Source organism: Narcine bancroftii, chromosome 3, assembly GCF_036971445.1.
Source record: "Narcine bancroftii isolate sNarBan1 chromosome 3, sNarBan1.hap1, whole genome shotgun sequence".
NCBI lineage: Eukaryota > Metazoa > Chordata > Chondrichthyes > Torpediniformes > Narcinidae > Narcine > Narcine bancroftii.
The window spans coordinates 328,785,958-328,813,074 of NC_091471.1; the positions used below are offsets into that span (position 1 = coordinate 328,785,958).

The 27,117-nt window shown below is 49.3% G+C and overlaps 1 protein-coding gene across 6 annotated transcripts in view; it reads left to right on the top strand.

Moving 5' to 3' along the window:
• Positions 1-27,117, top strand: part of LOC138759175 (neural cell adhesion molecule L1-like) — a 137,765-nt gene that overhangs the window by 81,694 nt on the left and 28,954 nt on the right. For 4 of the 6 annotated variants that reach the window (XM_069929206.1, XM_069929207.1, XM_069929204.1 and 1 more), the window contains 11 exons: positions 2,771-2,893; positions 4,633-4,803; positions 9,264-9,375; positions 11,605-11,789; positions 13,353-13,484; positions 15,441-15,584; positions 16,443-16,554; positions 18,128-18,294; positions 21,730-21,892; positions 22,866-22,990; positions 26,911-27,012. In XM_069929206.1, coding sequence (XP_069785307.1) covers positions 2,771-2,893; positions 4,633-4,803; positions 9,264-9,375; positions 11,605-11,789; positions 13,353-13,484; positions 15,441-15,584; positions 16,443-16,554; positions 18,128-18,294; positions 21,730-21,892; positions 22,866-22,990; positions 26,911-27,012 — 1,536 coding nt within the window. Of the gene's footprint in view, positions 1-2,770; positions 2,894-4,632; positions 4,804-5,893; positions 6,121-6,255; positions 6,800-9,263; positions 9,376-11,604; positions 11,790-13,352; positions 13,485-15,440; positions 15,585-16,442; positions 16,555-18,127; positions 18,295-21,729; positions 21,893-22,865; positions 22,991-26,910; positions 27,013-27,117 lie in introns of those variants that run through there. The other 2 variants (XM_069929209.1, XM_069929208.1) reach the window with 2 other exon arrangements.

A 27,117-nucleotide genomic window follows, 5' to 3' on the forward strand; every position in this document is an offset into this window, starting at 1 on the left:
AAACGATCCCTTTCATTCCCAGAAACTTGTCTGCATCTCTCCAATGTTCACGTGTCTTCTCTCTGATGAGGAGCCCAAAACACTCCACATGAGGTCTCACCAGAGCCGTACAAAGCCTCAATGTCACATCCCTGCACTTGACTTTGGTTTCCCTTGAAATGAGCACGTTGGCCTTCTTCACCCCCCTGGCCCCGGCTCCACCGCCCTCAGGCTGCCCTGCACTAGGATCTCCCGGCTCCCTTGACCTCTGGGGGAATTTCAGTCTTTCTCCCTGCTTAGAGAACCGTTTCGCTTTCTCCGTCGCCCACACAGCTTTCCGCACTTCCCAGCCCGTTCTTCCGTCCTTCTGTGACCCCCGTGTTTCCACCACGGCACCCCCGCCCCCAAGCCACCCAGATCATGACTGCACAACATAGAGAGAAGTGGCCCCCAAGCATGAGCTACGATATTCCCAATTTCAATCTTCTTAATCCAATACCAAACTCTGCTTTATGCAGTTTTAATTTGTTGATAGAACAAATCAACATTTTGCATAACTTTGCATTAAGACTTTCCTAACAATCAATAGAGATGTATAACATAGATAAGGAGACTCAAACATCAAGAGATACATAACGATATTTAAAGGGATGCACAGAAAAAGTCAAGAAAAATTTCTTCACATCCTAAATTGTTGCTAATCCATTTTGTAAGGAAGAAACCTCCTTTGTTACTGATCTCGTTTAACTCGAGCTAAAGTTCGATGGCTTCTTTTCTCTGAAACCCTTGAAGTAAGGCAATAGTCAACGTGGAAGTCACTTTTGAGATGTCTATAGCTTGAGAACTGAATAACTTCATTATCTTCAGCCCGTTTCCTGAGAGCACAACGGTGACGAAGTTACTCCAAGCATTCGATCATGTCTTTAATTGCCATTAGGGGCACCATAACAGTCATAGAAAATCACAATATTCTGATGGTCCTTCCACTTGATGCAACATCTCCAGCAATTACAATGGGCACTTTACAAAATCTTATCAGATCGCCTCTTAAAGTACTGGTTCAGTCTGGACCTTGTAGAAGTTGAGAATTCAGTGAAACTCCTTCAAATGATGCTCCCCAATCAAATATTACGTGTATTTTCTCCTTTTGTGGACAAATAACTCCATGATGAGGTAAAGACCATTTTCTACCATCTTTACGTTCCAAGATGTCTTCTGACACCTTTTCTACGTAACCTTTGGCTACAATGTCCAACGTGACATTAGTAGGTTCCGAATAAAAGGAAGAATTTCTCTTGAACTTTCTCTTCAAATTTAGCATACGCTATTCTGCAATTATTGATTGGAGCACTGCCAGCGAACCAGCTACTGAGAGATGGATCGGTGGGGGGTGGGGGGGGGGGGGTGGATGTGGAAGGGAGGGGAGTCATATCATTCCTGATGTCATGCCAAAGTCAGAATCAGAATTTCTTACCAGGGAAGAGAAACCCAGGCTGTGACTGTGTCAAGGCCGTGTCTGTCCAGGAACCTGACAGCAGAGGGGAAGACGCCATCCTTGTGCCACTGAGTGTTCGTCTTCAGGCTCCTGGACGTTTTCCTCTGATGGGAGCAGAGTGAAGAGGGCCTGGCCTGGGGGGGGCGGGGGGTCTTTGAGGATAGAGGCTGCTTTTTTAAGATGCCGCCTTGTGTTGATGTCCTAGATGGGGTGAAATCTGGTGCCCGTGATGTTGCAGGCTGGGTTAACGACGCTCTTGTCCTGAGAGTTGACGCCTCCGTACCAGGCAGTGAGGTGACCGGCCTGAATGCTCCACAGTCCACCAGTAGAGAGGCTCACACGGGACTGGGAGCTTTTCAGCTCCCTCGGCGCCCTCTCGCATCTCGGTTCCAGTTCTGGGCGCCCGCAGCCCCTTGATCTGATCTCTTCAGACCTCCAAACATCACGGCCTTCCTCTCTCTCGCCCTGTTGCCTGGGCTCTTGTGCTCCGTCCCTTGCTCCGTGCGTGAACAGAGTCGATGCCTGGTAATGGTCATGAGGATGTGGCCTGCTGACTTAGCCGAGTTGAATTCCTTGTGAATTTGCTCCTGTTGCAGTCTCCTCTACATCAGAGAGGGTGGGTGCACATTTGCCCTAGCCTACCCCTCCATCCACCCTTCCCCGCTTCCCAAGGATAGGATTCTCCTTGTCCTCTCCTACCACCCCACCAGCCTCCGCATCCAACACATCCTCCTCCGCCATTTATGCCATCTACCACTTGATCTCACCACCCGACACATTCCCCTCTCCGCCTTCCCCGGGGACCGCTCCCTCCATGACTCCCCTGCCCGCTCCTCCCTCCCCACCAATCGGCCCCCTGGCAACTATCCCCGGACCGCAGGAGAGGACCCATACATGCGCATCTCCCCACCACCGCCAGTCAGGGCCCCAAGCCACCCTTCCGAGTGAAGCCACGCTTCCCTTGTGTACCTACGGCAGGGGGGAGGGGGGCGGCTGTCATCTCCCTGCTGCTTCCCGCTGCAGTCTCCTCTGCATTGGAGAGGCCGGGAGATGGCTCCACCAAGCTGCCCATTTCAAGTCCCCCCCCCCATCCCCTGGCCATCTCACACCCTCCCCGACTGAGGCAGCCCGCAAATCAGAGGAGCAACACCTCATCTTCCATCTCCAACCAGATGAGGGTTTGTATTCCTTGCGAATCTGCAGGGATCATCCACTGCATCTGCTGTTGGCCGATCTCATGGAGTCCTTGAGGCAGCTGAGCAAACATGTTTTCAATTGGTCTCTCTCGCTTGGCAGGCACACCCAAATGGCCAAAGGAAAGTGTCCAACAGCTGAGGAGAGAGGAGGGAGAGTCCTTGGTGTTGCAGTGCAACCCTCCCTCCAGTATGGCCTCCTCCATGATCATCTGGATGACAAGCAGTGAGTATCCCGGCCCATCCTGCCACTCCAGCTGTCCGTGTCTTTTCTCTCCTCTCCTCGGGGGTCAAAATCCCAAAAGACGCACCCTTGCTGTTTTGTGGAACTTAGAACACTCAATGTCAGGGGTCAGTGCCAGGACCATCGTTATTTGTCGTCTGTATCAAGGATATGGATGATCATGTGGGAAATTGGATCAGCAAGGTTGACACTAAGATCGGAGGCGTCGTGGACGGCGAGGAAGGTTTTCAAAGCTTGCAGAGGGATCTGGACCAGCTGGGAAAATGGGATGAAAAATGGCCAATGGAGTTTAATACAGACAAGGGTGAGGTGTTACATTTTGGAAGGACAAACCAGGAAAGGACATACACGCTGAATGGTCAGGCACTGAGAAGTATGGGAGAACAGAGGGATCTGGGAATACAGACACTCAGTTAGCATTACAGGTGGACAGGGTCATAAAAGAGCTTTTGGTATCTTGGCCTTCATAAATCAAAGTATTGAGTCCAAGAGTTGGGATGTGATGGTAAAGTTGTACAAGACATTGGTGAGGCCAAATTTGGAGAATTGTGTGCAGATTTAGTCACCGAACTACAGGAAAAATATCAGTAAGATAGAAGGAGTGCAGAGATTTACTAGGATGTTGCCCGAAGTTCAGGAACTGAGTTACAGGGAAAGGTTAAATAGGTTGAGACTTTATTCCCTGGAGCGTAGAAGAATAAGGGGAGATTTGATCAAGGTGTTTAAAATTATGAGGGGGATTGACAGAGTAAATGTAGGTCAGCTTTTCCCACTGAGGGTCGGTGAGATCCAAACCAGAGGACCTGATCCGCCCAACTCTGCATCCTGTCTATATCCTCTTGTAACCTTCAGCTCCATCCACAACTCCTGCAACCTTCGTGTCATCTGCAAAATGACCGACCCATCCTCCTGCCTCTTCGTCCAGGTTATTTATAAAAATTGCAAAGAGCAGGGGATCCCAGAACAGATCCCTGTGAAATTCCCACTTGTCACTGACCTCCGGGCAGAATACTTCCCGTCCACTACTGCTCCCTGCTTTCTACAGGCAAGCCCATGTTTTTATCCACACAGAGGAGATTGACCAGGATGTTGCCTGGATTGGGAAACAAGTCTCATGAGGCAAGGTTAGCAGAGCTTTGGAACAGAGGAGAATGAGAGGAGACTTGTTAGAGGTCAACAAGATTCTGAGAGGCGTAGATAGGGTGGACGGTCAGCACCTGTTTCCCAGACACCAGAGGACGCCTGTACAAAGTGAAGGGAGGGTTTGTTTTTCACACAGAGAGTTGTGGGGGCCTGGAATACCTCACCAGGGAGTGGCGGTGGAGGCTGGAACATTTAAGAGACTCTTAGATAGGCCCATAGATGGAAGAAGAATGAAGGGTTACGGTAGGGAGGGTTTAGAACGAGGAATAGATGGGTCAGCCCAACATCGAGAGCTGAAAGGCCTGAACTGTGCGGTAGTGTTCGACGTTCTAATCCAGCAGTTCCCAACCTTTTAATTTTTAATTTAGACATACAACACGGTGACAGGCCAGTTCAGCCCACAAGTACCTACCAGGGGTGTAGGTTAATTAGGTGGCATGGACTCGTGGGCCTGTCACCGTGTTGTATGTCGAAGTTAAAAGGTGGGCCACCCCTGCCTGAATCGTTTGCCCACCCCGATGCATGTCTCGTCTGTCTATATTTCCCAGGATTCTCCTCATTACCGTTGTTTCCCACAGAGCTGTTCAACATAAGGTTGAACGAGCGAGTGTCACAGGGGCTGGATGGGAATTTATACTTCTCCAACCTGCTCGTGGAGGACAGCCTGGAAGACTACACCTGTTACGCTCAGATCCCCGGTACCCGCACCATCATTCAAAAGGAGCCCATCGCACTTGAAGTGTCAACCTGTGAGTAGCCTGTCTCTGCTACGATCTGCCTCATCCCTTCAGGGTTGGGGGGGGGGGGAGGGGCGCCGCAGTTCCATCCACCTCCCCACGCCACGGTTCAAAATGATCAGCCTCTGGTGTTGCTGAGACATCCTCCTGTCTGAGTATCTCCCCGCTGGTGGAAGTCCACCCCTTACGATCTTCAAGACAAATCCAACTTGACGAGACAGCGTTCTCCAGCCCTCAGGGCAAAACACCCAGACGTACATGCAGACACACAATACATACACATACAGGACAAGTATTTCATCGATACAAATAAATCTAGTTTCGTGACTATGAGAGGATCAGTGTGAGCAGTTCCTTTGGTCGTTTAGCCCGTGGGAAGAAGCTGTTCCTCAGCCTGGTGGTGGTGGCTCTGATCCTCCTGGATCTCTTCCCTGACGGGAGCAGCTGTGTGCGGGGTTGGAAGAGTCCTCAATGATTTTGTGCACTCTCTTTGGATAACGATCCAGGTCAATCATGTCAATGAGAGGGGAGGGAGACTCCAATAATCCTCTCAACTGCTCTGTGGATTGACCTCCGAACCTTTTCTCTGCAGTGACCGATCCAGGCCGTGATGCAGCCGACCAGGATACTCTCGATAGAGCTCCTGCAAAAGGTTGACATGACGGTGCCCAGTTCAGTCTTCTCAGGAAGTGCAGTCACTGTTGCGTCCTCCTGACCAGTGATGAGATGATGAGTCTCCACGATAGGTCACGTGTTGAGTGAATCCAAGGAACTTGGGGCTCTCCCTCTCTCCACTACAGAGTGGTTGACGTGTAGAGGAGGGTGGTTGTGTCTGGTCCTCCTGACGACCACGATCATCTCCTTCGTCCTGTCCATGTTAAGACCCAGGTGGTTCCTCTCGCCCCATTTCACAAGATTTTCCACCTCTTCTCTGTAGAGCGACTCCTCGTTGTCACTGATGAGGCCAGCGACCGCCGTGTGATTCACCAACTGGCCAACAAGGGTGGAGCCGGATCTGGTTACACAGCCGTGGGTCAGTAGTGTGAACAGGAGCCAGCCAAGCCCACAGCCCTGAGGTTCGGCAGCATTCAGGGAGACATTGTGCTACTGACCCCGACAGACCGCGGTCTTTCTGTTAGGAAGTCCAGGAGCCAGTGACAGAGAGGGGCTGTACTTTATATTCAGTCACCGTCTTTGAAAGTGTTTAACCGTCGCTTCATCTACAGGTCCCTCCCTCTCCATGGAGCTGTCTGAAAGATGTACAATAACATTGCAGTTTCCTGGCTCCATCACTTGCCCTCTTCTGTGTACGGGCTGAGTCGATGTCTGGTAATGGGTGTGAGAATGTGATAGGTGTCGATTTAGCCACCTGTTGAATTCCTTGTGACTCTGCGGGGGTGGTGGGGGGGGAATCATCTACTGCATCCGGTTCTCCCATCACGGTCCCCTCTGAGTCGGACAGACCAGGAGATCGCTTCGCCGAGCACCTCGGCTCTGTCCGCCACCTGGTGGCTGCCCGTTTCAATTCCCCGTCCTGTTCCCTTGCCGACATGTCTTCCCACGGTCTCGTGCACGGCCAGACCGTGCGCTAATTGGAGGAACTATTGGGCCCCCCCAACCGGACGGCATTAACATCAACTTCTCCGGTTTCCCTTAGAACCTTCCCCCATCTTTGACCATCTCCTTTTCATTTCTCTCTCTCTCTCCCTCCCTCTCTCTTTTTATCTCTCTCTCTCTCTTTCTCCCTCTCTCTCTCTGTCCATTAAACCTCCACTTCTTTTTCACCTGTCTCCTTTCCTGTATATCTCTCTTTGTCTCTTCTCTTTCCTCTCTCACTCTCTCTCTTTTCCCTTTTCTTCCTGAATCCTTTCCCTCAGCTCTTCATTCACAGATAACACCCCCCCCCAACCCCCACCATTCCCTGATCAATTCTCACCTGGTCTCTCCTTGATATCCAATTACAGTTAAAAAAAAAAGGCACCTATGGGGATTAGCAGGTGCCGGATAAGTGAGTTTTCCAGTTGCTTGAGACTGGGTAGAGATTCTGTTTAAACCCCTCCATCTTCTTTCCCCTGTCTCTTTTCCTATAGTTTTTCTCTCTCTTTCTCTCCCTCTCTTTCTCTTCACTCTGTCTCCTTTCACAGAGACAAAATCAATTCTCACCTCCCCTCATCCAATTAACACCTCTTGCCTGTTGGTCTGTAATCCTCCCCCCCCCCCCTTCCTCTGCCCAGTCTTCGATTCAGATGCCCGCCTGCTTTTTCCTTGCCCCTTGAGGAAGGGCTCAGGCCCGAAATGTCAGTGATCGATCTCTATTTCCTACGGATGCTGTGAGACTGGCTGAGTTCCCCCTGGCCTTTCTGTGTGTTTTAACGAATATTTTATTTATAGTTTTCCAGATTCGAACTCAACAGTTTACAACTTTGTCCTCAACAGTATTTACAAATCTGTGTCAATTACAAATTCTCCTTATCCGAACCATGCAGATTTTCTATTGTCCAAACCTAACACCCCTTCCCCTCCCTCGCCCCATCTCCTCAACATCAAATGCTTAACGATATAACCATATCACCATATACAGCACAGAAACAGGCCAGTTTGGCCCTTCTTGTCCATGCAGAACATCTTCTCCCACCTTGTCCCATTGGCCCATATTTGGCCCATAACCCTCCACACCTCTCATCTATATACCTATCCAACCTTTCTTTGAATGTTAACATCGATCTTGCTTCTACCACCACTGCTGGAAGTTCATTCCACACCCCCACCACCCTCTGCATGAAGAAATTCCCCCTCATGTTTCCTTAAATTTCTCCCCTTTCACTCTCAATCCATGCCCTCTTGTTTGAATCTCCCCCACTCTCAGTGGGAAAAGCCTGTCCACATTGACTCTATCTGTCCCCCTTATAATTTTGAATACCTCCATCAAATCGCCCCTCAATCGTCTATGCTCCAGGGAATAAAGTCCCAGCCTGCTCAACCTTTCCTTGTAACTCAAACCCTGAAACCCCGGCAACATTCTTGTAAACTTCCTCTACACTCTCTCTATACTGTTTGTATCCTTCCTGTAATTCGGCGACCAGAAATGCACACAATATTCCAAATTTGGCCTTACCAATGCCCCATATAACTTCAATGTGACATCTATATTCTGATTTATGAAGGCCAACAAACTAAATGCTTTCTTCACCACCCTATCCACGTGTGATTCAACTTTCAGAGAATTATGTACCATGATTCCTAAATCCCTATATCACTTCACTCCTCAATTCTCTACCATTTATCGTGTATGTCCTGTTTTGATTAGTCCAACCAAAATGTAGCATCTCACATTGATCAGTATTAAACTCCATCTGCCATCCTCAAGCCCACTCTTCTAACTGTCCTATATCACTCTGTAAGCTTTGATAATCTTCCTCACTGTCTACAACCCCACCAACCCTTCGTATCATCTGCAAATTTACTCATCCAATTCTCCCCCCATCATCTAGATCGTTAATATATATGACAAACAGCAGCGGACCCAATACCGATTCCTGAGGCACTCCACTCGACACTGGCCTCCAATTCAACAAACAATTTTCCACCATACTCTCCAGCATCTTCCATCCAGTCATTGTTGAATCCATTTAACGTCACACATAAACAACCAGAAATGAACACTGAAGACTTTAAAACAGCCACAACATAGGAAAAACATATTTGGGAGTTATGGGTCTGGCCCAGTCCAGCAGCCAGTGATTCAGCCCATTATCCTTCTTGACTTTTCCTGGCTGATCCCCACCCCCCTATGCACCCCCTGGCCATGCCAACGCCATCAATGCAAATCAGATTTTGAATTTGGACAGCTTCATTATCCCACAGGAACAACTCAGGATCCTGCAGGAAATTCTCACCTATAATTTTCCTCAGGTCTTCTCCTAGCTCTGCCCACAAGGGGCTCACCTTGGTACATGTCCAGATCGCGTGGACAAAGGCTCCTGTCTCAATGCCGCATCTAAAACACTGGCCCGACAGTTCTGGCTTAGACCTATTGATCTTTTGCGGCGTCAGGTACATCTGGTACAAGAAATTATACTGCATCACCTCTACCTTGAGTTGATTACCGCTGTCAGGCTGGTCCGACACAGGTTGGACCTGCACCGTTCATCAATTGATATTCCCATGTCCGACTCCCACTTTCGTCTCGATTTATGGAGACCTCGTTTAGGTCTGGAGCAGAAGATACCCTCCCAAAATAACTTTCCGTGTGATTCCCCCTCCAAATCATGGTCTCCAGGTCACTGCACTTTGGTAGGGTCATAGTTGGACCGAATTTGTCCTGCAGAAAAGATGCCCTTTCTGTGTTTTTAAAGTCTGCAGGCTTTCATCGAATTCCTTGGGGCTGTCTCCCTCTGCTGTCTGCTTCGATCTCTGCAGCATGTGTTGACGGACACCTGGTCTCTCTCTCTCTCTCTTTCATTTCTGTGCAGCAAACTCCGTGAAGTACCGCAAACCCCAGCTCCTGTATCCCGATGGACTGAGCAGTTCCAAGCTGGCTCTCCGAGGGCACACCCTCTACTTGGAGTGTATTGCGGAGGGACTGTGAGTAGATTCTTGTTTGCAAGTATGCAGTCATGCACCATTTAATGCCCACTTCATGAGAAAGTGGACATCGGGAGGCCCCGAATGAGTCCTTTGACCGCAGTCCCACGTGGGTTCCCCACCTCAAGCAGCCGGCGGTCCCATCACGACCCCTGTGCGGTTCCTTCAGCCGTGGAGCCCGGCCCACCACCACAGTCGCAGTCCCCGCGGGTCGCTTCCTCTGCTTCTCCTTCTCAGGTGAGGGGTGGTCTCCCCGTGACACGGTGCCCTGCGCTGGCCCATCCACTCCCCCCGGAGTATGCAGCCCCCTCAAGGCTACAGATTGGAGGCGCTGTGGACAGCGAGGAAGGGTTTAAAAACTTGCAAAAGGGTCTGGATCGGTTGGAAAAATGGCCTGAAAAATGGCCGATGGAGTTTAATGCAGACAAGGGTGAGGTGTTGCATTTTGGAAGGACAAACCAAGAAAGGACGTACACGGTGAATGGTCGGGCGCTGAGGAGAGCGGTAGAACAGAGGGATCTGGGAATACAGAAACATAATTCCCTGAAAGTAGCGTCACAGGAGGACAGGGTCGTAAAGAGAACTTTTATCACGTTGGCCTTCATAAATCAAAGAATCAAGTCCAGGAGTTGGGATGTGATGGTAAAGTTGTACAAGACATTGGTGAGGCCAAATTTGGAGAATCGTGTGCAGTTTTGGTCACTGTAATGCGCGTCGAAAGAACCAAAGACTTATTGATCCAAACCAAGGCTTTTATTAACTAAAAGACTGGAGCATATCACATGTAGGTCAACCAGTCCAGAATGACCTGGTCTGGCTAGGAGCAATCCTTTAAGACCTGCCAGTAGGTGTGGCTACACTCTCAGCCAATCACAGTCATCCTACACTACCATCTGTACATATGTACATATACATATTGGTGATAGAATCTGTACCACTGTGTTTGACGGTGGCCATTTTGGAGTGACAGACTGCAGCAAAGTGGCCGTTTTTAAGGGACTTCTGGCACCTGGCTTTTCTCACCGGGCACTGGGACCTGCTGTGCTTGTTCTTCCCGCAGAAATAACACTTTGAGGTTGCATCGGGCAGCGTAGCGGCAGTAGTAGGGTAGAGGGAGGACATTCTACTCACATCAAAGTGTGGGATCCAGCCCCGAGAGTACATGTCCATACTTAAGACCACCTCCATCGTCTCTGCGATCCGGATCACGTCCTCTAGGTTTTCTCCCCCATGCTCTAGCAGGCGCTGCCTCACCTCATTCGATCGAACCCCAGCCACATAGGCATCCCGAATGAGATCATCTGTGGTCTCCACAGCAGTTCTGTCTGTGCAGGCACAGTCCCTGCCCATTGCCCTTAGTGCCTGAATATAAGCTTTACAGGACTCACCGGGCTGTGGCCTCCTTGTAGCGAGTTTGTACCGAGCATAGACCCTGTTCACTGGTCGCTCGTAGAGCTCTTTCAGCACCTTCATGGCTGCGGCGTAAGTGGCCGCGTCCTGGACTCTGGTAGACTCTCAGAGACACCATAGTCATCAATATTAGTAGTCGATGGGTTTCCTCTATCATGGCAGGGTCAGAGAGCTGTAAGTATGTTTTGAAGCATCTCACGCAGTGCTTAAAGTCATTCGAGGCTGTAGATGACTGTGGGTCGATGTCGAGGCGTTCCAGCCGTAGCATATGCTCCATCCCTTCAAAATTTATTTTTAGTTAATAAAATTGTAATGCGCATTGAAAGAACCAAAGACTTGTTGATCCAAACCAAGGCTTTTATTAACTAAAAGATTGGAGCATATCACAAGTAGGTCGAACAGTCCAGAATGACCTGGTCTGGCTAGGAGCAACCCTTTAAGACCTGCCAGTAGGTGTGGCTACACTCTCAGCCAATCACCGTCATCCTACACTACAATCTGTACGTATACACATTGGTGATAGAATCTGTACTATCACATTCACCAAACTACAGGAAAGATATCAATAAGGTAGAAAGAATGCAGAGAAGATTTACTGGGATGTTGCCTGGACTTCAGGAACTGAGTTACAGAGAAAGGTGAAACAGGTTCGGACTTTATTTCCTGGAGCATAGAAGAATGAGGGGAGATTTGATCAAGATGTTTAAAATTATGAAGTGGGTAGACAGAGTCAATGTAGGTCTGCTTTTTCTACTGAGGGCAGCAGGGCTGGAGGGAGAGTCACCTCTTGCCCAAGGCCTTTCATTGCTCGTTCCGCAGGCCGACCCCCACTGTGCAGTGGCATCGACTGGACGGTAGCCTTCCCCAGGGCCGGGTCAGCTACGAGAACTTCAATAAGACTCTGAAGATCCAGGACGTGGTGGAGGACGACGACGGGGAGTACCGGTGTACCATGAGGAACAGGCAGGGCCTGGTCAGGCACATCTATAGTGTGTCCGTGGAAGGTAAGCACCTCACTCCCTCCTCACCCCCATTACCTTCACCCACCAATAGAATCAGGATTTACTGTCATGAACGAGTCACGCAATTCGTCGTTTTGTGGCAGCATCACGGGGCAAACATTCATATTAACCGCCTTACAACAATAAATAAAACGAGACCATGAAAACATCAAAGTGAGGCCGTGTTTGGGGTTCATTGATTGTTCAGGAATCTGATGGCAGAGGGGAAGAAGCCGTCCTTGTGCAGCTGAGTGCTCATCTTCATACTCCTGGACCTTTTCCCTGATGGGAGCAGAGTGAAGAGGGCCTGGCCTGGGGTGGGGGATAGAGGCTGCTTTTTAAAGACACCGCCTCATGTCGATGTCTCGATGGAGTAAAGTCTGGTGCCCATGATGTGACAAGCCGAGTTAACAACCCTCTGGGGTTTATTCTTGTCCTGAGAATTGGCATCTCTGTTCCAACTGGCCAGAACGCTCTCCACCTGTAGAAGTTTCCGAGATGCTTTGATGACTGACCGAATCTCCTCACATCCCCTTCCTTCTTTGTTATGGCATCTAGGACAGATCATCAGAGATGTTGACCCTCCCACAGGAATTTGAAATCCTTGACCCTCTCCATTGCTGACTCCCCTCGAGAACTGGGTTGCCCCCCATCGAAGTCCTCCGTCATCCCCTTGGTTTTGCTCACGTCAAGTGCCAGGTTGCAAGAGCTCTCTCCCAGCCGCACAAATCTCCCAGACATTCCAGGTCACCTCCCCCCACCTTCCTCCTGCCCATGCACTTTCCTTCAGGCCACTCTCCCTTACATTTATCCATTGCAAGTCACCCACCATTGTGATTGGGACAGAATCAGGTTCAGTGAGTTCACAGAGACACGTGATACAATCACAGGAAGCTTCATTGAACACACGGTAGACAGACAGGCGAAGTCGTCAAATGATATTTGATCACTCTTGGCATTAAACAATTAGGCATTCACATCAGATCCAGGTTGGACTCCAATTCTGGTGGCCACTATCCTTTCCACAGTACCAGGCTAAAATATTTAATCAGGTGTAAAGGTCCTCGACGCTAGTTGCCGCTTACCCTGCCACACTCTCCCGCATGTGTACACACTCACAGACAGGACTTCAGCAAGCACTCCCGATCCCTGAATCTTAATTTCCTCCTACTGTTGTTGGGACAGTGGTGGGGGGATTGAGGGTTAATTTAAGAGGAATTTGGCCAGGTACATGGACAGGAGGGGGAAGGAGGAGGGCTACGAGATGGGACTGGGTAGAAAAATGGGTCTGCACCGACTAGAAGGGCACGCAGTAGTGTTCTATGGTCTCCGTGGGTTTTCCGAAATGTACCGGGTGTCGTAGGTTAATTGGGTGTGATTGGGCGGCAGGGCTCGTGGGCCGGAAGGGCCTGTTATCCTGACGTAGGCCTAAATTTAATAAAACCAATTGGAAGTAGATGATATGAGCCCGAAGGGTTGACAGGCCTGTGTTCCCGGTGCTGGACTGTTCTATGGTTCTATCGCCCATGTGTGAAGCCCTGATCCGTGTTCTTGCCTCCATTCCAGCTGCTCCCTACTGGGTCAACCAGCCGGAGAATGGAATCTACGGCCCAGGAGAAAACGTGATGCTCGACTGCGATGTGGACGCCAAGCCCAAAGCTTCTGTTCGCTGGAGTGTGAACGGGGTCCCCCTTAATGGTGAGTGGGGGCTGAGAATCGAATTTATCATCGTCCGATTGCTCAAGTTCAACCTGGCGCCACGGCGTTCTCCGGTCCTCGGTGACACACACCCAGACGTAACACACACACACACACACACACACACACACACACACACACACACACACACACACACACACACACACACACACACACACACACACACACACACACACACACACAGAGGCAAACAGGACAAGCTCTCATCGGTTCGAGTGAATATTGGTTTTGTGAATCGGAGGGTCAGTGTGAGCAGTTCCTTTGGTCGTCCAGCCAAAGAAGCTGTTCCTCAGCCTGGTGGTGCTGGCTCTGATCCTCCTGGATCTCTTTCCCGATGGGAGCAGAATCAGAATCATGATTTATTGTCATAAACAAGTCACGAAATTCGGTGTTTTTGCGGCAGCGACACAACGTAAACATTCACATTATAATCATCTTACAACATAATAGCTCACGAAAAGTCAGGCTATGTCTGGGGTGCTCGTCTTTAGGCTCCTGAACCTTTTCCCTGACGGTAGCAGAGTGAAGAGGGTAGCGGGGAGGGTGGGGGTTGAGGAGAGAGGCTGCTTTCTTAAGACACCGCCTCGTGTCGTTGTCCTTAATGGAGTGAAATCTGATGCCTGTGATGTCGCAGACTGAGTTAACAACCCTCTGGAGTTTATTCTTGCCCTGAGAGTTGGCACCTCCATCCCAGGTCGGGATGCAACCAGGCAGAAAGCTCTCCGCGAACCATCTGTAGACATTTACGAGAGTCTTCAGTGACCAACCGAATCTCCTCATACAAAGTTGTAGCCACGGGTGAGCCTTCCTCATGATTGAATCGACATGGGCGCCAATGGGTCCTCAATGATTTTGCACGCTCTCTTCAGACTACGATCCCGGTCGATCCCTTCGAAGGGGAAATTTTGAGAGTGCAGAGCGTGTATGTTCCTGTCAGGTTGAAAGGCAGGGCAAGCAGGCATGGGGAACCTTGGTTGGCGAGGGACTTTTGGGAATCTGGTTCAGTGTGGAGCAGGGATGGGCAATGTGGAGTCAACGAACTCGAGGAGCATAACAAAGGCAAGAAAGAAATCAGGACGGCTAAAAGAAGGTTGTTTTGGCAGTGGGTTTCTACAGATATGTTAAGAGCCCAAGGATAGGAAGGAACAAAATTAATGGTAAGTTAATGGAACGTATTCTTAGGGATGGTATATATCAATATTTGGAGAGGCAGGCTTTGATTAGGAAGAGTCAACGTGGATTTGTGAGGGAAAGGTCGTGTTTCCCTATCCTCATCGTATTTTTTGAAGCGGTTACGAAGACAGATAATAAGGGTCAGGCAGTGGATATTGTCTATAAGACTTTAGTAAGCTTCCTCAGCAAGGTTCACTCGTGAGGTAATAACATTGAGGGTTGAATGGGAGATGCCAGAGAGTCGTGGTCGATAACTATTTCGCCAGTGATGAGTGGTGTGCCTCAGGGTTCAGTACCGAGCTTGTGACTGTTTGCCATATACATTAATGATCTGGATGGTGGGGGCGGTAGAAATTTGCCAGGATCATACCGAACCTCCGCAAACTCCTGAGGAAGTCGAGGCGCCGACAGGCTCTCTTTCTGACGCGTTGGTGTGTTGGGTCCAGGAAAGATCCTCCAAGAATGTGACTCCCAAGAACTTACATTTGCTCACCTTCTGATCCCCCCCACCCCGGATCACTGGGTCATGCACCTCGGGTTTCCCCTTCCTGAAGTCGACAATCAGCTCCTAGGTGTTAATGAGCATGAGGCTGTTGTTAGTACACCGTCTGGCTGAGTTTTCGATCTCCCTCCTGTAGGCCGACTCATCCCCTTCCTTTAAACATCCCATGGCCACGAGAAAGTGGGAGGCGATGGGCACCACAGGAACGCTGACGTGTGCTACAATTGCCTCACCCCCCCCTACCACTGGTTCCCCTGCAGACACCGACCCAGACCCTCGAAGGACGGTGAAGGGCAGCCGGATCCTCCTGACGTCTGTCGCGAGAGAGGATTCAGCCGTCTACCAGTGCGAGGCTGAGAACACGCATGGCACTTTGCTGGCGAACATCATCATGCAGGTCATCGGTGAGTCTTGTCTCTCCTCTCTCCACCCCCCCCCCCCTCACCCCCCGATCCGTTGCTCCGTCACTGGCCCCATGCAGTGTGCTGTCTGTTCTTCTCATTGCCTTCCCTGTCTGTTCACCCCCACCCACCCCCGCTTTGTATCATACTGGCGTCACTAGCGGGGGTGCAGACCACACTGGGTGACACCATCAGAGGGGGGTGACCCCGAAATGACTGTCTATAAAATTTTGGTGCAGTGTTTCAGCAGAAATTTACTTATTTTTAATAAAAATATCCCCGACATTGGTTATAACAACTAAAGACAGCCCATCTTACATGTACCGACAAGGCTAAAACTCAATGCTCATTTGAACCTCCAGTCAGAGCTGTCATTATGACCCAATGACCCTTTGGATCACGTGGTTTCACCATCAGCAAGCGCTGTTGATTTTGTTGCTGCTGGAGTTTTTACACTCGCTGTTTTCGTCAAATGTTCCAGTGTTTTGATTACAATATTGCGGTCGTTAGTATTTGTGAGCCAAAATCGATAACTTTTTTGAGTATGAAGTCCTGATTGAAGGAAACGGTGACAGCATGAGTTACTGCACTAGAGTGACGGCAACCCTAGTGACGCCACCCTCCGCCTGTTTCACTCCACCTCACGAGGCTCCCTTTGCCATCAATCCCCATCACCTGAAATGAGGCCAGGAGACCACACCAATCCTTGCTTCTCCCTCCCCCAAACTCCCCACCCCAGGGAAGAGCGCCGCTCCCTGCTCGACCATTCCCCAGCAACGGTCCTGGCGTGAGCAGGGCTTCCCTCTGGCCCTCCCTCAGGTCGCCCTGAGGAATGTGTCTTCTCCCTCTGTCTTTCCCCAGAGCTGCCCGCTCAGATTCTCACCCCCTCCGGCACGGAGTACCAATGTGTGGAGAAGCAGACTGCGTACATTCACTGCAGAGCTTTTGGGGCTCCGATCCCCAAAATCTTCTGGTAAGTGCTATGCTTGTTCTTTCAAGAAGAATGACTTTATGTGGGTTTAGCACTTAAATGACTTTATTTTCCTTGACAATGTCACGACACCTGTCATATACCACTGGCGGTTTCCACCCAACCTCGTGCATTGCATGCTGGGAAATGTGGTAATGCATAATAACAGGTGCAGAAGGGACAGTTGGCATCGCAGTTACTGCACAGCCAAATATTAAATATTCAAGGTCTATGAACTGGTCAGTGGGACGAGGCGAAAGAAATTGGTCCAGCATAGACTAGATGGGCCGATGGGGCTTTCTTCTGTGCTGTAGTGTTCTATGGTTCTCGATCACATCGATGAGGTGGAGGGAGATGTCAGTGATCCTCTCTGCCACTCTTACTGTCCTGTGGATTGACCTCCGATGCACATCCCTATTGTTCCACCCCCACCCCCCATCAATGAATTGCAGGCCCCCACAACTCTCTGTGAAGAAATTCACCCCTGAACTTCCCTCCTTTCACGTTTTACAGACGTCCTCTGGTGTTTGTTGACCTTGGAAACAGGCACTAGCCGTCCACCCTGTCAATGCCTCTCAGAATCTTGTAGACCTCAATCAAGTCTCCTCTTATCCTTCTCTGCTCCAAAGCTCTGCTAACCTTGCCTCATAAACTTGTTTCCCAATCCTGGCAACCTCCTGGTGAATCTCCTCTGCCCCCTCTCCAGAGCTTCCACATCATTCCTGACATGAGGTGACCAGAACTAAACGCAATCCTCCAAGTGGGGTCTCACCAGAGATTAGTAGAGTTGCAACGTGACCCCTTGACTCCTGAACTCAATCTCCTGACTAATGAAGCCCAGCGTCCCATTGGTCTTCTTAATTATCCTATCAACCTGCACAGCAACCTTGAGGGATGTATGGATTTGGACCCCAAGGTCCCTCTGTTCCTCCACACTGTTAAGTAACTGACCATTAACTCTTCTGGTTTGTCCTTCCAAAATGCATCAGCTCACATTTATCTCCATCTGCCACTTCTCTGCCCAACTCTGTGTCCTGTCTATATCCTCTTGTAACCTTCAACAACCTTCAGCTCCATCTATAACTCTGATCCGCTTCTCTGCAGCGAGTGTACCTCATGGTGATCCAGCCAGCCAATACACTCTCGATAGAGCTCCTGTAGAAAGTCAACGTGACGGTGCCCAGTTTGGTCTTCTCAGGAAATGAACTCACTGTTGCGCTTTCCTGACCAGTAAGGAAATATTGAGCCTCCACAATAGGTCACTCATTAAGTGAACTCCAAGGAACTTGGTTCTCTCTCCTCTCTCCACCACAGAGTGGTTGATGTTTAGAGGAGGGTAGTCGTTCCTGGTCCTCCTGATGTCCACGATCATCTCCTTCATCTTGTCTACACTGAGTCTCAAGTTGTCACCCCTGCACCGAACCACCTCTTCTCTGCAGGGTGGCTCATCATTGTTACTGAATGAGGTGGTTGAGGGCAGGCTGGACAGCGCAGGGCCAGGGAGGGCGAGGCGCTGCTGGTTCGCTGTTGATGCTGCAGGAGGCCAACTAATGCCTTTCCCTCCGGGTGTCCGCAGGAGCAAGGAAGACATGGAAGCAGTGCTGCAGGATGTCCGCTACTTCGTGTACACCAACGGAACGCTGAGGATCGAGGACGTGCAGAAGGCGGATGGGGGCTTATACACTTGCAATGCCTCGAATGGGATGGGCGAGGCCAGCCTTCTGGCCACCCTGCTCATTAAAAGTAAGCGCTCGCCATCCAAAACCCCTCCCAGACCAAATCCCGGAGAAGCCAGCCTTGACTGAGGGAAGCAGGCATAGAACACCAGGCTTTTTGGCCCACAACATTGTGCTGACCCCATAGAATTCCCCCCTTCACATCGCCCTCCACTTTAAATTCTTCCATCGCCGTCTGTTGGAATCCACCAACAGACCTGCCTCAGCTACTGACCCAGGTCACGTGTTCCACACACCAACCACTCTCTAGGTTAAAAAAAAAACCTTCCCACCCATTCCTTAAAGGCAGGCCCCCTTGTATTGAGCAGGGGTGTAGGGAGGAGGCCCTGGCCATCCCCTTTATCAATTCCTCTGAAGATCTTGCACTCCTCTATCATGTCTCCTCTCCCCCTCCTTCTCTCCCAAAGAGTAAAGCCCAAGCTCCCTTAATCTCAGAATCCATCCTCTCTCAACAAGGTAGCTTCCTGCTTAATCTCCTTGACACCCGTTCCGACACTTCCACATCTTTCCTACTTTTGTGACGGGCCCTGAGGACCCCAAAACCCAGCAGCGAGAAATTCACCAAGACAAATGGTTACAAACAAAAGTTACTTTTAATTTTCTTTAAAAAGAAAAACAGGATCAAAATTTAACTTATTACTATTAACCTAACTTAGCACCCTTCTAATTCTAAATGCACGTTTATGTAATGTGCGTATATGTTCAGAAAAGTTCTTTGATTCACAGTCCAAACTCACTTCTCGCTCCTCCAAGTTCACCGGTAGCAGGCAATTCTTATACAGAATTTAATATTTATGAATCTCCACCAGGCTCTGGTGCTTGAAAGGTAAATGGTTACCGCTCAGGAAGGTTCTTGTCGGTTTTCAGAGATAGATTTTTTGCTCGTTGGACTCAAACTGATTCCCTCCGATCAGCCACTTCAGTGTCTTGCCAAAGAAACTTGCCCCATCAAGGTTTTCCAGATGATAACCTCTTTCTTTCAGGTCACCATAGAGTTTCTTTTCTGTTTCCCTTATCTCAGGCGAAACATTATGCAGCCAGTACTCTCTTGTATGGACCACAAGGGCTTTGAACAGGCTGAACTCAGAACTCACAACCCGTCTTCAACATGGGGTTTCAAACAGCTTCCAAAAACCACTGCAGAAAACCAGCAGACACTCTCTCTCTCTCTCTCTCTCTCTCTCTCTCTCTCTCTCTCTCTCTCTCTCTCTCTCTCTCTCTCCTTTCAAAACCACATGACCCTCTTAGAACAGCAAACTGCAGTCAGACAGACTGCGGCACCAGACCCAATTTTCTGAGTCCGTTTTCATCTGTTGCTTTCCAAAACAATAATCCATGACTCCACGGCATGTCCAATTAACACCTACTTGTGAAATCCTGAAAGTCATTCTTCAAAGTTTTTGTAAAGGCACCTGGACGGTCTGGCTTGAGCAGAGCTCTGGCATTTTAAATAAGATCTGTGTTGTGAAGTGTTAGTGTTCGTTTGTGGCCTACATTAAAAACCCCACAATCTATCTCCTTTAAAACATAAATATGATACAGTATAAAATATATCATAATCTGTCACACTGTAATGTCCCAGACTACAGGAATATTATATTAAAATAATATTATTAATTAACAATAATTTTACATCTTAACTAATTTATCTAACTTATCTAAACTTCTTGGCCAACTATGCGTGAATATACGTGTGTGTGTGTGTGTGTGTGTGTGTGTGTGTGTGTGTGTGTGTGTGTGTGTGTGTGCGCGTAGAATATCCCTAACTACTACAGCTCAAAGCACAATTCTCAAAAGGCAGTTCCAAGTTCCACCTCAGAACATCCAATATCAGCCCGTAGACTTTAGATGGGTGTGAAGCAGTTCATGAAGTTGGTGGGAGAAACCGGGGATGTTTATCAACTCACAAACCCTTGTTGAAGTGCTTCAAGTGAAACATACCCCTCGAGACGACTGTCAGCCAAAACCCCCCCACCCCTCCCTTTTTGGCATAGAGGACATGATGATCCGTGGGTCAGCCAATCAAAGTGACCTTAACTTTTTGGTTTTCTCATTCCATGATAACCTGGGGAATATCAGACAGTTTGTCTAGAACCACACACGAGGCCACATTCAGCACAGAATTACTTCCAAGAGCCCTGCACCACAGAACTGCTGGAAGAGGGAATAAACAAGCAGATGATTATTTTTTTTGGGGGGATTCAAGATTCAGAAGTGTAAAGGGCCTTGGGGGGGTCATCATCCAGGATCACCTAAAATTGAACCACCAGCAACTCCAGTCCCAAATGCCTCCATCTCTCTCTCCATACGCCAACCCTGGCGAACCTCCTCTAGATGTTAGGGCTCTTGTAGGGATGGTTCATCACTAGCACTCTCCAGGCCCAAATTTACGGGCACCTCTTGGCCTGCGTTGAATACCATATATACGTGTGCAATAGTTGAATTTTGTGGACCAATTTCTTGGGTAAAATTTAGGGGGTCCACTATACAGGAAAGCTAGTTTTGACCACTGTAAGTACCTGCATCGTTCGGGGTGTCGGGTGTTCAGATGGGCGGGCTAGGCGAGAGTCCTACCAAAATAAAATAACTAACCCCACCTGCCCCCTTTTTACTTCTATCCGTGGGTCCATCTAAAAGTCTCTTAAATGTTCCAGCCTCCACCACCACCCCCTGGTGAGGCATTCCAGGCCCCCCCCCCAACTCTCTGTATATAAAAAAAAACCTCCCTCCCTTCACTTTGTGCAGACGTCCTCTGGTATTTGCTAATCCTACCTTGGGAAACAGGCGCTGGCCGTCCACCCTATCTAGGCCTCTCAGAATCTCATCAAGTCTTCTCTCATCCTTCTACGCTCTGAAGCTCTGCTAATCTGGCCTCATAAACACATTTCCAAATCCAGACAACATCCTAATAAATCTCCTCTACCCCTTCTCTACAGCTTCCCCATCCTTCCTGTAATGAGGTGACCACATATATTCCAAGTGGGGTCTCACCAGAGATTTGTAGAGTTGCAACATGACCTCTCAACTCCTGAACTCAACCCCCCCCCCCCGACTAATGAAGCCCAATGTTCCATAAACCTTCTTAACTATCCTATCAACCTGCGCGGCGACCTCGAGGGATTGAACCCCAAGGTCCCTCCTGTTCCTCCACCCAGTTGAGAAACCAACCATTAACCCTTCTGGTTTGTCCTTACAAAATGCATCAGCACATACTGATCCGGATTGAACTCCATCTCCCGACTCTACATCCTGTCCATATCCTCTTGTAACCTTCAACAACCTTCAGCTCCGTCCACAAATCCTTCAACCTTCACATAATCCGCAAACTGACTGACCCATCCTTCCACCTCTTCATCCAGGTCATTTATAAAAATAGATATAATATTTGTTAATGAAGGTGTCCTTACTGAACTGACCGTCCTCCCGGTCGGTTCATTGACAGATGCCAGCCAGATTGTCAAATCTCCCAGGGACCAGCACATCCAAAGGCTGCACACGGTGACCTTCCAGTGCATGGTGGAGGTAGACACCTCGCTGTATCCTCCTGACGTTCAGTGGATGAAGGACGGTGTACCCCTCGTCGAGGCAGACGACGACGACAGCAAGTAAGGGCTGGGGGAAGGGGGTGTGGGTGGGAGGACCTGGACCGGGAGGGGAGATTGAGGGAGGGCCCAGGCCCAAGAGTGGAGAAGATGCACCTGGGAACAGAGAACTGTGTTTAGTCCTGGTCACCTCATTACAGGAAGGATGTGGAAGCTACAGAGTGGGCGGGGGGGGGGGGCAGCGGGCAGAGGAGATTCACCAGGATGTTGCCCGGATTGGGAAACATGTCTCATGAGGTGAGGTTAGCAGAGTTTTGGAGCGGAGAAGGATGAGAGGAGACTTCATAGAGGTCGACAAGATTCTGAGAGGCAGAGATAGGGTGGATGGGCAGCGCCTGTTTTCTAGACACCAGAGGACATCTTGACAAAGTGAAGGGAGGGAAGTTTAGGGGTAAGTTTCTTTTTTACACAGAAAGTTGTGGGGGCCTGGAATGCCTCGCCAGGGGGTGGTGGTGGAGGCTGGAACATTAGGGGCATTTAAGAGACTCTTAGACAGGCCCACAGATGGAAGAATAATAGTGGGTCTAGTATTTATTTTAAGGTATATCTGGGTCCGCACAACATCAAGGGCCAAAGAGCCTGTACTGTGCTGCAGTGTTCTCCAACATCAGTGTATGCTGTAGATGCTCCCTATGCTGGAGGGAGGGTTTTGCTTGAGATTTCCTGGGCTGTCTCCACTCCCTTTTGCAGGGGTTTACGCTCAGGGGTATTGGTGTCTCCGGACCAGACCGGTCAGCACAATTTCAACCACACATCTATAGAAATTTGCCAGGGTTTCCGATGTCATGCCGAGCTTCAGCACACTCCTGAGGAAGTAGAGGCACTGATGTGCTTTGTCCCTGATGCTGTGAGTGCATCGAGGGAAGGGAGCAGGGAGAGAGGGGAGCTGGGGGAGGGGGAGAGGAGCCATACCCCAGAACGGACAATGCTTCCCCTGGTCCAGAACACCCTTGCTAACAGCTCACCTTGTCGACAGGTACCACATCCGGGAGGACCTCTTGAAAGTGAAGAGTGTGGATTCTGAAGATGAAGGTATCTACACATGCGTGGCTGAGACAAGCCTGGACTTGGTGACAGCGAGCGCGCAGCTCATCGTGGTCGGTAAGTGTGATCAGGGGCTCCATGTGTAGTCTCACCAGGGTCTTGTAGAGAACGTGAGTCGACCATCTGGCCCATCAAGCCTGTTCTGCCATTCAATGTGATCGTGGCTGATCTGTTGATCATCTCCACCGACCAGCCTTTACCCCTCATCCCTTAATTCACCTCCAATGAAAAAAATCGTCTTAAATATATTGATTGAGGTCGCCTCCACTGCTTCAATGGGCAGCAAATTTCACAGATTCCCCACCCTCTGGGAAAAGTATCTCTGACCTAAATCTACTCCCCTGGATCTTGAGGCGATGTCCCCTCGTTCCCCCACCAAAGGGAACAATTTACCCACCTCTATCTGATCCGCACCTTTCATCATTTTATATATTTCTATCAGATCCCATTTCATTCGTCTAAATCCCAATGAGTCCAGTCCCAGATGCCTCAATGTCTCCTCATAGGCCAAACCCCTCATTCCTGGAATCAACCTGGTGAACCTCCTCTGCACCACCTCCAAAGCCAAAACACCCTTCCTCAAGTCAGGAAATCAGAACTGCATGTGCTTCTCCAGATGCGGCCTCACCAGGACCTTGTACAGTTCAGCAGAACCTCCCTGCTCCTAAATTTGTTCCCTCCAGCAATGAAGGCCAATGTCCCATTGGCCTTCAAACCCGTAAACCATCTTTTTGTGATTCATGCACCAGCTTTCCCACGTCCTCCTGCATGGCAGCAGGATGCAATCGCCTACCATTCAAATAATAATCCGATCATCCATTTTTCCTTCCAACGTTGATCACCTCACATTTACCACGTTGTTTTCCATCTGCTGGACCATTGCCCATTCACTGAACCTATCTCTCTCTCCATATCCTCTGCACAATTTGGCCAACATAAGACTGTAGATACAGGAATCTGGAACAACGTTATTCTCCACCTGCCAGATCCTTGCCCACTCATCAGACCTATCTATACCCCCCATGGACTCTCTGCACCCTCTGCACCATTTGTTTTTCCACTCAATTTTTTTTTTTGTTTTTTTTTTGTTTTTCCACTCAATTTAGTGTCATCAGCAAATTTAGATATAGACACTCCATCCCCTCTTCCAGATCATTAATGTACAGTACATGGTGAGCAGTTGCGGGCCCAGCACTGACCCCTGCAGCACTCCATTCACCACCCAGAATTCAGCATCCGAACATAGAACCATGGAACATTACAGAAATAGGCCCCTTTGCCCCTTCTAGTCTGTGCTGAACCATTCTTATAACTTGTCCCACTGACTTGCATCCAATCCATACCCCTCCCGTCCATGGACCTGTTCAAATGCTTCTTAAGGAAGTGGCCATTCAGATAGCAGATGCTTTAAGAATTATTTTCCAGAACTCGATAGACTCAGGATCAGTACCCATGGATTGGAGGGTAGCTAATGTTACCCCACTATTTAAAAAGTGGGGAAGAGAAAAAGCGGGGAATTATAATAGTGGGCAAAATGATGGAATCCATTATTAAGGATGTAATAGCGGAGCATATGACTAGCAGAGAAGGGATCGGACGGAGTCAACATGGATTTACAAAAGGTAAATCGTGCTTGACAAATCTATTGGAATTCTTTGAGATGGTGACAGGTAAAATAGATGGGGGAGAGCCAGTGGATGTGGTGTACCTGGACTTCCAAAAGGCCTTCGATAAGGTCCCGCATAAATGACTGGCTTCCAAAATCAAGGCTCATGGGATTGGGGGCAAAGTATTGATGTGGATTGAGAACTGGCTGGCAGGTAGAAGACAGAGAGTTGGGATAAATGGCTCATTTTCTGAGTGGCAGGCGGTGACCATTGGGGTACCACAGGGATCTGTACTGGGACCCCAGCTGTTCACAATTTACATTAATGATCTGGATGAGGGGATTGGATGTGATATCTCCAAATTTGCAGATGACACTAAGCTAGGAGAGGTTGTGTCCACGGAAGAGGGGGTCAGGAAGCTCCAGTGTGATTTGGATAAATTGAGGGACTGGGCAGATACATGGCAAATGCACTACAATGTGGATAAATGTGAGGTTATCCACTTTGGTAACACAAACCAGAGGGCAGATTACTATTTGAATGGCAATAGATTAAGAGATGGGGAAGTGCAGAGAGACCTAGGGGTACTTGTACACCAGTCTCTGAAGGCGAGCATGCAGGTACAGCAGGCGGTTAAAAAGGCAAATGGTATGTTGGCCTTCATATCAAGAGGGTTTGCAGCTGTACAGGGCCTTGGTGAGACCCCACCTGGAGTATTGTGTGCAGTTTTGGTCACCTTATCTAAGGAAGGATGTTCTTGCAATAGAGGGAGTGCAGAGGCGATTCACCAGGCTGATACCTGGAATGGCAGGAATGACTTATGAGGAAAGATTGCGCAAATTGGGATTGTACTCGCTGGAGTTTAGAAGATTGAGAGGGGATCTCATAGAGACATATAAAATTCTGGCAGGACTGGACAGAATGGATGCAGATGGGATGTTTCCAAAGATGGGAAAATCCAGAACCTGGGGCCATGGTTTGAGGATAATAGGCAAACCATTTAGGACCGAGATGAGGAGGAATTTCTATACCCAGAGGGTGGTGAATCTGTGGAATTCATTGCCACAGGGGGCAGTAGAGGCAGGTTCATTAAATCTATTTAAGAGGGAATTAGATCTATTTCTTCAGTATAAGGGTATTAAAGGTTACGGAGAGAAGGCGGGGACGGGGTACTGAACTTTAAGATCAGCCATGATCTCGTTGAATGGCGGAGCAGGCTCAAAGGGTCGAATGACCTACTCCTGCTCCTATCTTCTATGTTTCTATGTTTAAATTGAGCCCACATTGACCACCTCAGCTCGTTCCACCTCTGTCTGCATGAAGTAGTTTCCCCTAAATCCTTTCACCCTTAACCCACATCCTCTGGTTTGGATCTCACCCATCCTCAGTGTGAAAAACTGACCGACATTTATTCTGTCTGTCCCCCTTATAATTTTAAACACCTCGATCAAATCTCCCCTCGTTCTTCTACGCTCCAGGAAATAAAGTCTCAATCTATTTAACCTTTCCCTGTAACTCAGTTCCTGAAGTCAGGGCAACATCCTAGTAAATCTTCTCTGCCCTCTTTCTATCTCATTGATATCTTTCCTGTAGTTCGGTGACCAAAACTGCACACAATTCTCCAAATCTGGCTCCTGTATCTGTTTCCTGATATTGTGGAGTTAAGGCTCAGACCTTGATGTAGGGCTCATTACCATTGCCTGAGTTTCTCCAGCATTGTGTTTTTACAACATGTGGATGCTGCGAGACCGGCTGAGATCCCCTGGCGCTTCTGTGCATTTTTACAACCATCACGATATCCGCAGACTTTCTTCTTCCATTCCCTTGATGTTTGGCAGTTCCCGCCCTGACCAGCAGATGCCCCTCCCCAATCCGCCCAATGCTCAACCCCACCAGTCTCTTGGCGACATTTGTCCCACCCCCCCCATCCCCGCCCCTGGCAGTCGTTCCCAAGTGAAGCCACTCTTCACTCGTGAACCGTCGGGGTGGGGGGGTGGCCCGACTGCGCTCCTGTTGCAGCCCCCTCCGCATCTGAGAGGCCAGAAGTTGGCTCCTCCATCCTGTTGTGGATCTCCCATCAGCAGCCCGTTTCAGCCACAATATCCCACTGCCAGTCCACGGTCTCGCTCCCTGCCAGTGTGGAGGAACAGCACCTTGCCTTCTGACCGGGCACCCTCCAAATTTAAGATTAATGTAACCATTGTATGGATGGCTGACGATTCATTTGTTCCTCTACTTCGATAGTTGTGCCTCTGTCCCCAGCACCACATCCCCCCCCCGTCTTACTGTCGTATCTTCCCCCCCCACCCCATCCCACTCCACCCTTTATAATGCCAGCTCTCAGTCAGGAACTTTCTATTCTCTACACAGATCACCCAGATCCACCCTTCAACCTGCAGCTGGCAAACCTCCAAGCCAGGAAGGCGGAGCTGTCCTGGACCCCAGGAAACGACCACAACAGTCCCATCGAGGGTAGGAGAGTCAAGATCTGATTTATTGGCCTGGAATAAAGGCAGTGCAATTTGCACCTGTCAGCCATGACATGGACTGATTCACCACTGGCACAAATTGCCTGAA